A 12,421-nucleotide genomic window follows, 5' to 3' on the forward strand; every position below is an offset into this window, starting at 1 on the left:
AGCACTTTAATGGACACACCAACCCACAGTCCCTGCCTGCTGCCTGGGCAAGAGAGGGCCAGCCCCGCCTGGAGGTTCCCATGGCTTCCATGGCTCACACACATCCTCATCAATATGTGAGGGGCGTCAGGATAAAGAGGCGGTCTTCTTCCTTGCGGATCCAGCGCATCAGCTTATGGATGGCATCAACAGCTGACGCCTTGGTCCCCAGGGGGCTATAGCACATGTAGAGCTCAAAGGCACCTGTCACCTAAAGGAGGGGACACAGGGTGATCATCGAAATTAGACACTCCTTGTGGTCCCTGCCAGGACCCTGATGAAGCCCAGCTCATCCCAGGGCCGTCTTACCCAGGCCAGGAGGTTCTCGTTGGGGCCTGTGTAGTAGATGGTCTTGAGTGGGCGGGAGGCATTGTGGGCTCGGCTGTGCAGGTACTGGTAGAGGCCCAGTAGCCGCTCTTGCTCCTCTTCACTGGTGTACGGGGCCTCAATCTCAGGGCTGGAGGTGGGGGAGTGGATTTGCAAACGCATGACTTGCATTGTCGTCCCTGGACATCTAAAAACACCTATTCCTAGCCAAGGAGACTCCACCATGTGTCTTACCCTCCAAATGCTCCCCCAGGACAGGGCACTATCTCCCTATCACAGAAGACTCCCCAGGAAGGGCTGAGCCCACCCAAACTAGAGGCCTGTTCTCCCTCTCCCAAGTTCATGGCATTTTCGGTGACCCTCCCTTAGAGCAGTCAATCTGAGTTTGACTTGAACATCTAGTTCAAGACAGAATGACAGGTCTGAAATAGGACAGTGAACTGGGAAGTCTGGACCCCAAAAGGGGTAAAGGAGAGACAGAGGCAGACACAGCTGCCCCAGCCCCTCTGTTGGAGGAGGGGAGAAGTTCTGAATCCTGGGCTGGACCAAAGTAACCCCTAAGGCAAAGTTGCTCCAGGGCAAGAGACCCAAGAGACTTCTGTTCCCGCTTCCTTCCCTGGGTGTATTGGGCATTTCCAGGCCGTCTGGGTAACAAAGCAGAGAGGTGTATGCCCATGGACAGTAGGGTGATAGGGAGTCTGGGTCCCTGTATCCGAGTAAAACAGACCCAGTGTGTCGGTCGGTTCCTAGAGGGGTCCTCAGTTTCAGCACTGCATCAGGACTCAGGCCCAACCCGCCCCCTCCCCAATCCTGTCTCTCTCAAGCAGTGTCTCTCGCGCCCTCCCTCACCTGGTGAAGAGTCCTGAGCTCTTTGACTTATAGAGGAAATGGCGCAGGTCAGGGATGCCCACTTGGGCAACACTATAGTAGGGCGTGCGCAGCGCCTCCAGCAGCGCCCCGTGGGCTCCGCGCTTCCGCAGGCGCTCCTGAAAGCGGCGGCGGCAGTCAGAGACCGCAAAGAAGTCCTCGCGGTCGGTGGAGACAAGCAGCAGGCACAGATCGGTGTCCGGCTCCAGGTAAGAGATGTGCGCGTGGAAGAAGCCGGCCGCATTGAATTTGGGTAGGCACACGGGCGTCCAGGCCTCGCCTTCGCGGAAGGACGAGGAGGAACTTATGAGGTTGAAGAGCAGGTGCAGGTCGATGGGGTGCAGGAACTGGTCCTTGCGGCGCACGAGCGCCACCAGCTGGTTGCGCGCCAGCAGGATGGAGAAGACCAGGCTGCGCGCACGCGCCTGCTGCAGGCTGGCACTCACGGCGTCGCGCACGGCCGCGGCCAGGGGCAGGCAGCGCGCCGCCCCCATCAGGAAGCTGGGGTCTCGCGCCATGAGCTGCAGCAAGTTGTCGGTGATGCGCTCTGAGCCCGAGAGCAGGCGCCGCAGGTCGTAGTTCTGCTTCTGCTGGAAGATGTGGCTCAGCTGCGCACCTGTAAGAAGGCTCAGGATCTGGTAGTAGATATAGAGCAGCTCCTGCGTCAGTTCCTGCGCCGACTGCCGCGTGCGGGCCACCGCCACCAGCACCAGTGGGCTCCGGCGTACGAACACTACCTTGTAGCCATCTGGGGGTGGGGTGAGGGAGTGGGGGTGGGATGTCAGCTTCAGTCCCTCTCCAGGAAGCCCTCCTGGATTGGCCTCATCCAGCTCTCTGGGAGGGAGCCTCGTCTCTGGCAGCTAGTCGCCTTCCGCGTCCTCTCCACCCTCCCTCAAAGCTCTGCACAGTAGGGGCTTCAGGACGATGAGGGAAAACAGCAGCTCACGGCCCCCTTTCCCGGGGGATCCAGGCCTGTCCCTACAACTAGCTGAAACGCGGAAAGCACTAAAGAAAAACACACATTCTTGTGCTAAATGGCAAGAAGAGCTGGTTGGGGCTCCGGACCTGGGATTTTATGGTAACCTCTCCAGGCTTCTCACCCTCTCCAAAGGCAAAGCCCACATCAGAGCCACCTTTGGCCCTCACAACAGCCCTATGAGGCAGTCGGTGTTGTTAGTCCCTGTTCAGATGACGACCTGGAGCCCAGTGAGTGGAGGGACTGCCCTTGGTCACACAGGACAGCCCATCCTTCTCGGACGGACTTGGGAGTACAAAACCTGCTGTGAATTAACCCTGGCCAGGGAAGCCCTTCCAGCCCCCCTCCAGGTGGCTCACCTGCGTGGATGGAACGAATGGCGTTCTTGTCAGCCTCCAGGAAGGACACCAGGGCCACCATGACACCCATTGTGCTGGAAAGGGCCTCCTCTGACCCATAGCGGGAGTACACAGGCTTCCCTGCCTCGCTGAGCACGAAGACATGCTTCTGGTGCAGTCGCCAGGCCTCAGCAGCCTCCTCCTCATCCCCTTCCCCTGTGCCCTCCCTGGGGGGCTCTGTAGCTGGTCTCCCAGATGCCCCTGGGGGCTCCGCCCAGTCCTCAGAGCTTCCTGGCAGCATCTCCTCCTGGAGGTCTCGGGCCACACCTGTCAGCTGGGTGCTCAGCTCACTGAAGTCCTGGCTGATCTGGTGCATGTCTGCCGGCAGCGGTGATGGACCCCCAGCACCTTCCTTGGGACTCTCCCCAGGAGCTGCCCCATCCTCCGATTCAGTCAGGTCCTCATACGAGCGGGCATGGACAAACATGGCACCCTCCTGCCCAGCACCTGCCGGCCAAAAGCACTGGTGCTTAGAGTAGTAGCCATTGGCAGACCACCTCACCAGCAAGGTATGTCTCCTTCATATTCTAGCTTGACTGCCTGTCTTGATGAGGCAAGTCACTCTTCCCTCCTGCTACTGACTGCCTGCAGCTTACAGGCCCCCAGGCTCCCCGTCACACGGGGAATAAGACCCAGGCCCCTTGTGGCTATGGGGACAGCTGGTATCTGCCTGCCTCTCTCACTCTCATATCATAGCCCTTGTCCATCCCAGCCACACTGGCCTTTGTCCATCTGCTCTTTGGACACCCTCAATGCCCCCCTACCTACCTCAGGGATTTTGCACCTGCTGTTCCCTCTGCCCGACACCCCATCTCCTTGCTTGGCTTCTTCTCTGTTTGCTCTCAGCAAAGACGTTAGTTGCCTCCTCACCTAACCTCCAATCCCAGGCACTTTATATCTCCCTCCAGAATTTTCCTGTGATACTTGTCAGTTATGGGGTTTCCCCAAGGACAGGAACCTGGTTGTTCACTGCTGTGTGCCCAGCACCTCACCTGTGCTGGAACAACTCCTGTGCTCAGTGACTCTCCCCTGGGAGAAGGCCATGTTTCCTGGCCCACTCCACTGTAATGGCCCCATTAGCCTGTGATTTCCCCAGGGACCATGTCAGTCTTCCTCTACTGATTTTTTTGCCAAAATAGTTCAACAGATATATTGTGGGTCTCTCTCTGAGTTCGGCACTGTACCAGGCATTGGGGATACAACTGCTCTGTGCTCTAAGAGCTCACAATCTGTGGAGGAGAGAGATGGGCAATAAATACATACACAAAAAATAAAATTACAGTCCGGCCAGTGTGGCTCAGTGGTTGAGCATCGACCCATATACCAAGGGGTCGTCGGTTCGATTCCCAGTCAGGGTACATGCCCAGGTTGTGGGTTTGATTCCTCAGTGGGGGGGCCTGCAGGAGGCAGTCAGTCAATGTTTTCTCTCATTGATGTTTCTATCTCTCTCTCCCTCTCACTTCCTCTCTCTCTAAAATCAATAAAGGGGGAAAATATTAAAATAAAATTACAAAATAACTAGTGTTCTGTACAGAGCAGGACTAACTTGTGAGGAGGTGACATTTTGCTGAGAGCTGAGCGGGGAGGAGCCAGGCAGGTACACTGTAGACACAGGAAATAGGAGAAGGGCTGGGCTGGCAGCCAGACAGCTCAGGGCGAATGGCCCAGCATGAAATGCAGAGGAAGGCCAGAAGCAGACTGAGCTCGGTTCCCTGCAGTACCCCCAGCATCTGACAAATACCCAGTGAGTGGCTGAACACATACATGAATGAGTGGGAGGGAAAGAGTGGGTGGGAATCCGATGGCCCTGGAGGCTGCACTAGCTGTCAGCTGTGCACACCCACCCGTACCTGGCTCCATTCCCTGGGCCAGTCCTGGTGTGGGGCTCTCAGCTCTCTCCACACTCTGCCCATCAGAAGGAGCCAATGTGCCATCAGGGTACTCGCTGCTTCTCTTCCGCTGCAAATCAGCAGCCATCCCTTGGGCTCTCCTGTGGGGCAAACAAAGGCATCATCCAGAGGAAGGGAGAAGGCGCTGTTGGCAGGGAATAATGGCATAATTAACAGTGGTTAAGTGTCCCTCACTAGGACCCAGCTAACTCAAACCTCTTGGGAATGGCTTCTGAGTATTCCCCTCTGAAAAATGAATTATGTTGTGTGGCTCAGTTGGTTGAGTGATGTCCCATGTACCAAAAGGTCACCAGTTCGATTCCTGGTCCAGAGCATATGCCCAGGTTGTGGGCTTGTCTTCTCTTTAAAATCAATAAAAACATATTTAAGAAAAAAAAAAGTATGTTGTTCTATTCCTGATCATAAAAGGAAAAATTCATGGTATCTATTCATTGTAAAAAACTTGGAAAGTACAAAAAAATTGTAAAAAAAATATGTCATTTTCCTACCAGGATCTTTCACTGTTTACATTTTAGTGCATTTCCTTCTAGTCTTTTTGTGTGTTTTTTTTTAATCCTCACCTGAGGATAATTTTCCATTTATCTTCAGATAGAGTGGGAGTGAGGGAGGGAGAGAGAGAGAGAGAGAGAGAGAGAGAGAGAGAGAGAAACATCGACGTGAAAGGGACACATTAATTGGTTGCCTCCCAGGGCCAGGGACCAAACCGCAACTGAGGTACATGCCATTCACTAGAATCGGACCGCTACTCTTTGGTCCTTGGGCCAACACTCCAACTGTGGAACCAAACAGGTCAGGGCTCCTTCTAGTCTTCTAAAAAAATGTATATAGCCCTGGCTGGTTTGGCTCAGCAGTTAGAGCATCGGCCCCACAGAACCGAGAGTCCCGGGTTCGGTTCCAGCTAAGGGCATGTACCTTGGTTGCAGTTTGTTCCCGGTCCTGGTTGGGGTCATGTGGGTGGTGGCCAGTCGATGTGTCTCTCTCATGTCGATATTTCTCTCTCTGTCTTCCACTCTCTCTCCCTCACGCTCTATCTGAAGATAAAAATGCTCTCGGGTGAGGATAAAAAAATTAATTAATTAAAAAAAAAAATGGCCCTGGCCAGTTTGGCTCAGCGGTTAGAGCGTCCACCTGTGGTCCGGAGTGACCCGGGTTCGGTTCCCGCTAAGGGCATGTACCTCGGTTGCAGTTTGTCCCTGGCCCTGGTTGGTCATGCGGGTGGCAGCCACTCGATGTGTCCCTTTAACGTCAATGTTTCTCTCTCTCTCTCTTCCTCTCTCTCCCTCCCACTCTGTCTGTACAAAAAATGGAAAAGTGTCCTCGAATGAGGATAAAAAAAAAAAAATGTATATAAGTCCAGCCAGTGTGGCTCAGTGGTTGAGCATTCAACCCATGCACCAGGGTGTCACCAGTGCATGCCCAGATTGTGGCCTGGATCCCTGGGGGGGGCATGCAGGAGGTGGCCAATCGATGTTCTCTCTTATCGATGTTTCTCTCTCTCTCCCTCTCCCTTCCTCTCTTTTTCAAATCAATAAAGAAAAAATATTTTAAAAAGTATTGCCCTGGTCAGTTTGGCTCAGCGGTTAGAACATCGGCCTGCGGTCCAGAGAGACCTGGGTTCGCTTCCCGCTAAGGGCATGTACCTCGGTTGCAGTTTGTCCCCGGCCCTGGTTGGTCGTGCAGGTGGCAGCCACTCGATGTGTCCCTTTCACGTCGATGTTTCTCTCTCTCTCCCTCTTCCTCTCTCTCCCTCCCACTCTATCTGAACAGAAAATGGAAAAATATCCTCGGGTGAGGATAAAAAAAAAAAAGTTGTTCTGCCCAGAGTTTCCTCCATCTCAGTGAAAGACAATTTCACCTTTTCAGTTGTTCAGTGAAAACCCTGGCATCATCCTTCATGCTTCTATTTTCCCCACACCTCATATACCGAACCACCAGCAAGTCCTGTCGGCTGTACTCCAGAACACAGGCACACCCAGCCATGTCTCTCTAGTTAACATTTTCCCACAGAATGCCTCTTGCTTTTTAATACCCAGCCCTGGTAGCCAGCCTTTATTTGGTCCCCAGTGAGCCTCAATACTGGTATTCATGCCTTTGTGTACTCCCCTCTCACACGGAGCTGGGCTAATCTATGTAACCAACAGGAGAATGTGAAAATGACACGTGACTTCTGAGGGGAGGTCATAAAAGACATTGTGGCTTCTGCCTTGTTCTCTTAGATCACTCTCTCTAGGTGGTGCCATCAGACATGTTGTGAGGACACAGCAGTGCTACAGAGAAACTCATAGCAAGAAACTGAAACCTGCAAACGGCGCCAGTCATATGCGTGAGCAAGCCTGGAAGCAAATCATCTCATCCAGTCATGCCTTCTGATGACTGCAACCTCATGAGACCCCGAGCCTGAACCATTCAGCTAAGCTGCTCCCAAATTCCTGACAGGAATTGTATTAGAGGATACATATTTATTGTTGTTTTGAACTGCTGAGTTTGGGATAATTTGTTCCGCAGCAATAGATGACAAATACAACAAACAGGTATTGATTCAGCTTCTGTTTATAAAGAAAAATGTATATTTACATTATCAAAACTTAATCTGCATTTTAAACAACGTATGTGTATTTAAAGCCTCAAATTACATTCCAAACAGAACTGATGGAAGATCACTGAGTGCCAACAAGAGGGGCTTAACTTGATTGAGTCTGCTGCAGGTACTGAGAGAGGCCATGAAATTGGTTCAAAGCCACACATGTTGCCTGCTGATCAGGAGGAAATATTTTAAGCGTTTTATATTCTAACACTATAATTTATTGGGCATATATCAGGCATATATTCCCCTGTGTTTAAGTGCCATTTAAGAAAATTGAGAAAAGAGCCCTGGCCGGTTTGGCTCAGCGGTTAGAGCGTCGGCCTGCGGTACAGAGAGACCCGGGTTCGGTTCCCGCTAAGGGCATGTACCTCGGTTGCAGTTTGTCCCCGGCCCTGGTTGGTCGTGCGGGTGGCAGCCACTCGATGTGTCCCTTCACATCGATGTTTCTCTCTCTCTCTCTTCCTCTCTCTCCCTCCTGCTCTATCTGAACAAAAAATGGAAAAATGTCCTCGGGTGAGGATTAAAAAAAAAAAGAAAAAAAAAAAAGAAAATTGAGGCTCTGGGGTTGATAAGGGAAGCATTATGCTTTTTCCCATTTAAAATAATGGGAAAGCCCTGGCCGGTTTGGTTCAGCAGCTAGAGCATCAGCCTGTAGTCCAGGGAGACCCGGGTTCGGTTCCCGCTAAGGGCACATGCCTCAGTTGCAGTTTGTCCCCGGCCCTGTTGGATCATGCGGGTGGCAGCCACTCGATGTGTCCCTGTCACGTCGATGTTTCTCTCTCTCTCTCTTCCTCTCTCCTTCCCTCTCTGTCTGAACAAAGGATGGAGAAATGTCCTCAGGTGAGGATAAAAAAAAAAAAATTTAAAATAATGGGAAAGTACCCAGGCCGGAGTGGCTCAGTTGAGCATCATCCCATGCACCAAAAGGTTGCTGGTTTGCTTCCTGGTCAGGGCACATACCCAGGTTGTGGGTTCAATCCCCAGTCGTCCCCAGTCGGGGTACATTTGGGAGGCAACTGATAGATTTTTCTCCTCTCTCTAAAAAACAATCAATAAAAACATATCAAAAATAAAATAAAATAATGGGAAACAGACACTAAATTAGTGATGCTAGACAAATGTCCAACTTTTGTGGAATGGATTACGGAGGCTAAGGGGAAATGTCCAAATCAAGAATCTGACTACTTCTCATCACCTCCACTACCGCAATGGCCTAAGCCATTGCTCTCTCTCTAGGAGAGTGTTGCAACCGTCTTCTGGCCAGTCTCCTCACTTCTGCCCTTGCCCCTGTAGTCTATCCTACTCACAGCACCCGAAGTGATGCTCTTGAAACAGAAGTCACGTAGTTCCTTTGCTCACGACTCAGTAAGGGTTCCACCTCACTTGGTGAGAAAGCCAGTTTCCTTACAGAGCTGCACAGGGCCCCCTCCATCCGTCCTCTATCACTTTGCCCTCATCTCCTGCCCCCTTTTCCAGCTCATTTTGCATGAGCCCAGCCACACTGACATCATGGCTTTCCTTAAGTATGATGGAAATGGAAATCCTAAGCACTCCACTTCAGAACTTTTCCCTTGAACTTTCTGCCTGGAACCCCACCCCCACTGCCCCACCCCCACCTCACCTGTTCCACTGCTTGGGCTAGATAATCTACATGACTCTCACTTCCTGCTGCTCAAGAGTTACCTTATCAGAGAAGCCTTCCTCCAATATCCCTGATTCTTACCCCTTGCCCTGCTTTATTCTTCTACACTGAAGGTCACCCTGTGACCTGCCATACATTTCAGAATGTCAGCTCCACACTCAGGAGGAGTTTAATTAATGTTTGCCAGATAAGTAATTTAGGAAGTGAGAAGGTAAAAGAATACCCAGCTACAATGTAGCCTCTGGAGACCCTGCCTGTAGGAAAGACTTGTCCTTGCTAGTAGTCAAGTATTCAGGAACAATGTCTCTGGAAAGGGACCAGGATTAACCAGGTTTGGTTTTATAAATCTCAGTTATCTCGTCCATAAAATGGGGACAATGATAATACAGATTCATTGGGTTGTGGAGGATTAAATGAAATAATTCATGTAATCTGATCACCCTGGCACAGAGTAGGCACTGTACACTCAGCTGCTGCCATTCATTCACACATCATGATTATTCAGACCATGTGTAACTGTACTTATACACGGACCCATCCGGTGGTCTCTGCCACGTAAATCAGTTCTTTGAGTTTGTTCACCCTGAGCCAGGCCCAGAGTGAACTGGCCTGGGAAAATGTGCTTCTGATCTTGTAAAGCCAGGTGGCTCTGGGCTGAAGTAACCCACCTGTGATATTGGGCCAAAGAGCTGTCTATGGGACTAGGGCTGAGAGTTCCTCCAGGCTAACTGGCTATTCATGGGCCCTGGATTTGCCAGAACAGATCATTAGTTCTCTGCTGCTCCTGGAAGTTTCTCTCATGTTGAACTCCTTGGTCTGTCACATGTTCCTGCTCTGTGGCCTTGCACTGCTGGCTCAAAAACCCAAACAGTCTATAGCAGCTTACTCGATGCCCCAAGGGGCCACTCCCCACTGATCCCTTGTGGGCTTCAGATGACCGAGTCAAGCCTGGCTGAGTGGTACCCACATGGAGTGGAGGCAGGGCCAGCTGGCCAGGGCTAGTGGATGCCTCCTTCACCACAGTTCCCCTGCCACCTGAGACCATGTGACATCTCAGCATCTCCAAGGCCACTCTGGGGATCCAGCCAGAACCCTTGATTAAGCAAACAGTTCTTGGGACACTTAACCTGGAAACTAGGCAGGGAGCAAAACCTACCCCAACCCCCAACTGGATCCATAATCTGGATAGCTGAAGCTCCTGGGAGGCTAAGCCTGAAGCAGTTAAGCAAAAGTGGTCTCTTGGAACCAGTCCCAGATGCTCCTTTGGGCTCCTCCTCAGGCAGCTTCTCTAGAAGCCCCCAGGACTTGCTACTTTGCCTAAAAGTGCTCTGCTATGACAGGAGCAATGCCACCAAGCAGGTTAACTCAATCAGGCCTATTGTGCCTTTCTCCCTCAGGCACCTGCCCTGAAGGGTAGAGGACCTTGCAAAAGCCCCTCCCTACCGGCTCCCTCTTCCTGCTTAGTGTTCCATCCAACCTTGACCCTTTGAGGAGTGGCCTCCCAGGAGGGTGGTGCCAGGATCCATGGGTGGGTGGCAGACAGGGCCCAAGTGAGGCTGTGCTGTAGGTGCTTCAGCAGAATGCCTATTCCACACTGAGAGGATGGCCTGGAACTAGTCATTGCTAGTAGCCCCTCTCCTCTCTGACAAAGGCTGTTCACCCTCCCTAGCAAACTCGTCCCAGAAAGGGTGGCTCAGCCAGTACAAGGGGTAGTCCAATTATCTGAGCCAGAGCACCCTTGTAGGCAAAGTCTCAAGCTCCAAGACACTTTCAGGAGCTGCCCCGCTCAGCCCAGTCACCTTTACGGATCTTTGAGAGAAGTCTGCTGGCGGAATGTGTGTGTTGTGGGCCGGGTCCTTCCTGACCACTGCCCTCTACAGGACTTCGCCCTCCCAGCCAAAGGATGGGTTCCAGGCCTCTCCTTTTGTATTCTCCAACTGGGGGCCAACCGGCTAAGGGACCCCGGAGAGAACCAGTCCTCCTACGGCAAAAGGCAGCGCAGACCGCAGGACCCCTCCCCCCACCTCCCATCTTCAGGCCCCTCCCTCCACGGATGACAGCTCTCCAGTCTCTCAGCGCCCCCAGGCCACGTGGGTTGGCAGTCGTACTTACCTGTTTCTCCGGGGGACCCAGGACGCACAGAGATTGCCGGTCACTGCCCTCTGCCGGACCCCCGGGAGGGCACTGGTATCCGGCCAGGACCGGACCGCGATCGCAGGTTTGCGGGGCCACGACACCCTGCGGACACAGACATGGCCACAGCGTGGGCCACCGCCCCCTCCCACCGCCTCTCGCCCGGCTGCCGGCCCAGGAAGACTGCCTTCACCCGCCTCTCCCGGCAGAGGCCCGGCTCCAGCCGCTTGGCCCGACCCTGCCCGCCCCCAGGCTGCATTATGGGAAATGTAGTCCGCAGAGCACAGTCGCCAGCGTGCGGGGGGGGGGCCGGGGCCGCCGGGGCCGGGGCCAGGGCGGGGCGACGGGTTCTGGCTGAACTGGGGGCGGGGCGTGATCTGGGCAGGGCTGTCTCACCTGGCACCGCGTTTTCCTGCGACCTGGCCCAGCCCAGCGCGTCCTCCGAGCCCCTATGCCGAATGGGTCAGAGACCCAGACCCCCGACCCCGCCGCCCTAGACAACTAGAGGTTTATTTCAAGGGAGAAAGAGGTTGGCATGGTTTCCTTCATTGATTGTGGAAGGACCCTGCAAGTTTGGGGAGCTTTATAAATGTCATTAGTAGGTCCTACCACACTAGCTGTAAAGGATGTAGGCACATTAGTTGCTACTGAAACAAAACAAAACAGAAAACCTTTTACCACGTTTTAACATAATAGTATGAGGCTTTAGAATAGTAATTCTCAAATCTGACTGCACATAATAACCTGGGAAACTTAAAAAACAAAAATCACAACACTAATATCTGGCCCTGCATGAGTAGCTCAGTTGGTTAGAGGGTCTCCAAACTTACCCTCCCCCAAACACACACACAGGTTGCTGGTGTAATCACTGGTCAGGGCACATACAAGAATCAGCCAATGGCCCTGGCCAGTCCGGCTCAGTCATTAAAGCGTTGGCCTGCGGACTAGGGAGTCATGGGTTCGATTATGGTCAAGGGCACGTACCTTTGTTGCGGTTTGTCCCCAGCCCTGGTTGGGGTCCTGCAAGAGGCAACCAGTGGATGTGTCCCTCTCACCTGGATATTTCTCTCTCCCTCCTTCTCACTCTGTCTGAAGATAAATAGAGAAAATATATATATCCTCTGATGAGGATTTAAAAAAAAAAAAAACCTGGCCGGTTTGGCTCAGCGGTTGGAACGTTGGCCTGCGGTCCAGAGAGACCCAGGTTTGGTTCCCGCTAAGGGCACGTACCTCGGTTGCAGGTTGCAGTTTGTCCCGAGCCCTGGTTGGGTCGAGCAGAAGGCAGCCACTTGATGTGTCCCTTTCACGTTGATGTTTTTCTCTCTCTTTCTCTTTCTCCCACTCTATCTGAACAAAACGTAGAGGAATGTCCTTGAGTGAGGATTAAAAAAAAAAGCTTCCCAGGTGACTTGCCAGGGCAAGGAACCACTGCTACAGAATTTGTAGTTTCCTAGATGCAAAGCAATAAAAACAGGAAAACATAAGCTTTCTGATTTTTATTTTTGGAGAACAGTTGAAAGATGAAAAATAGCCTCGTGGTCAATT

The 12,421-nt window shown here is 52.5% G+C and overlaps 1 protein-coding gene across 1 annotated transcript; it reads right to left on the reverse strand.

The window, feature by feature from the left end:
* On the reverse strand, positions 1–11,135 carry MON1A (MON1 homolog A, secretory trafficking associated). The gene is given in 7 exon segments (XM_036267540.1): positions 1–250; positions 349–496; positions 1,216–1,981; positions 2,569–3,054; positions 4,458–4,597; positions 10,856–11,022; positions 11,025–11,135. Coding segments are annotated over 7 exon segments (1,959 nt in total). The 3' UTR covers positions 1–109.
* Between the last annotated feature and the right edge of the window lie 1,286 nt (positions 11,136–12,421).

This window comes from Molossus molossus, unplaced genomic scaffold (genome assembly GCF_014108415.1).
Source record: "Molossus molossus isolate mMolMol1 unplaced genomic scaffold, mMolMol1.p scaffold_m16_p_18, whole genome shotgun sequence".
Classification (NCBI taxonomy): domain Eukaryota; kingdom Metazoa; phylum Chordata; class Mammalia; order Chiroptera; family Molossidae; genus Molossus; species Molossus molossus.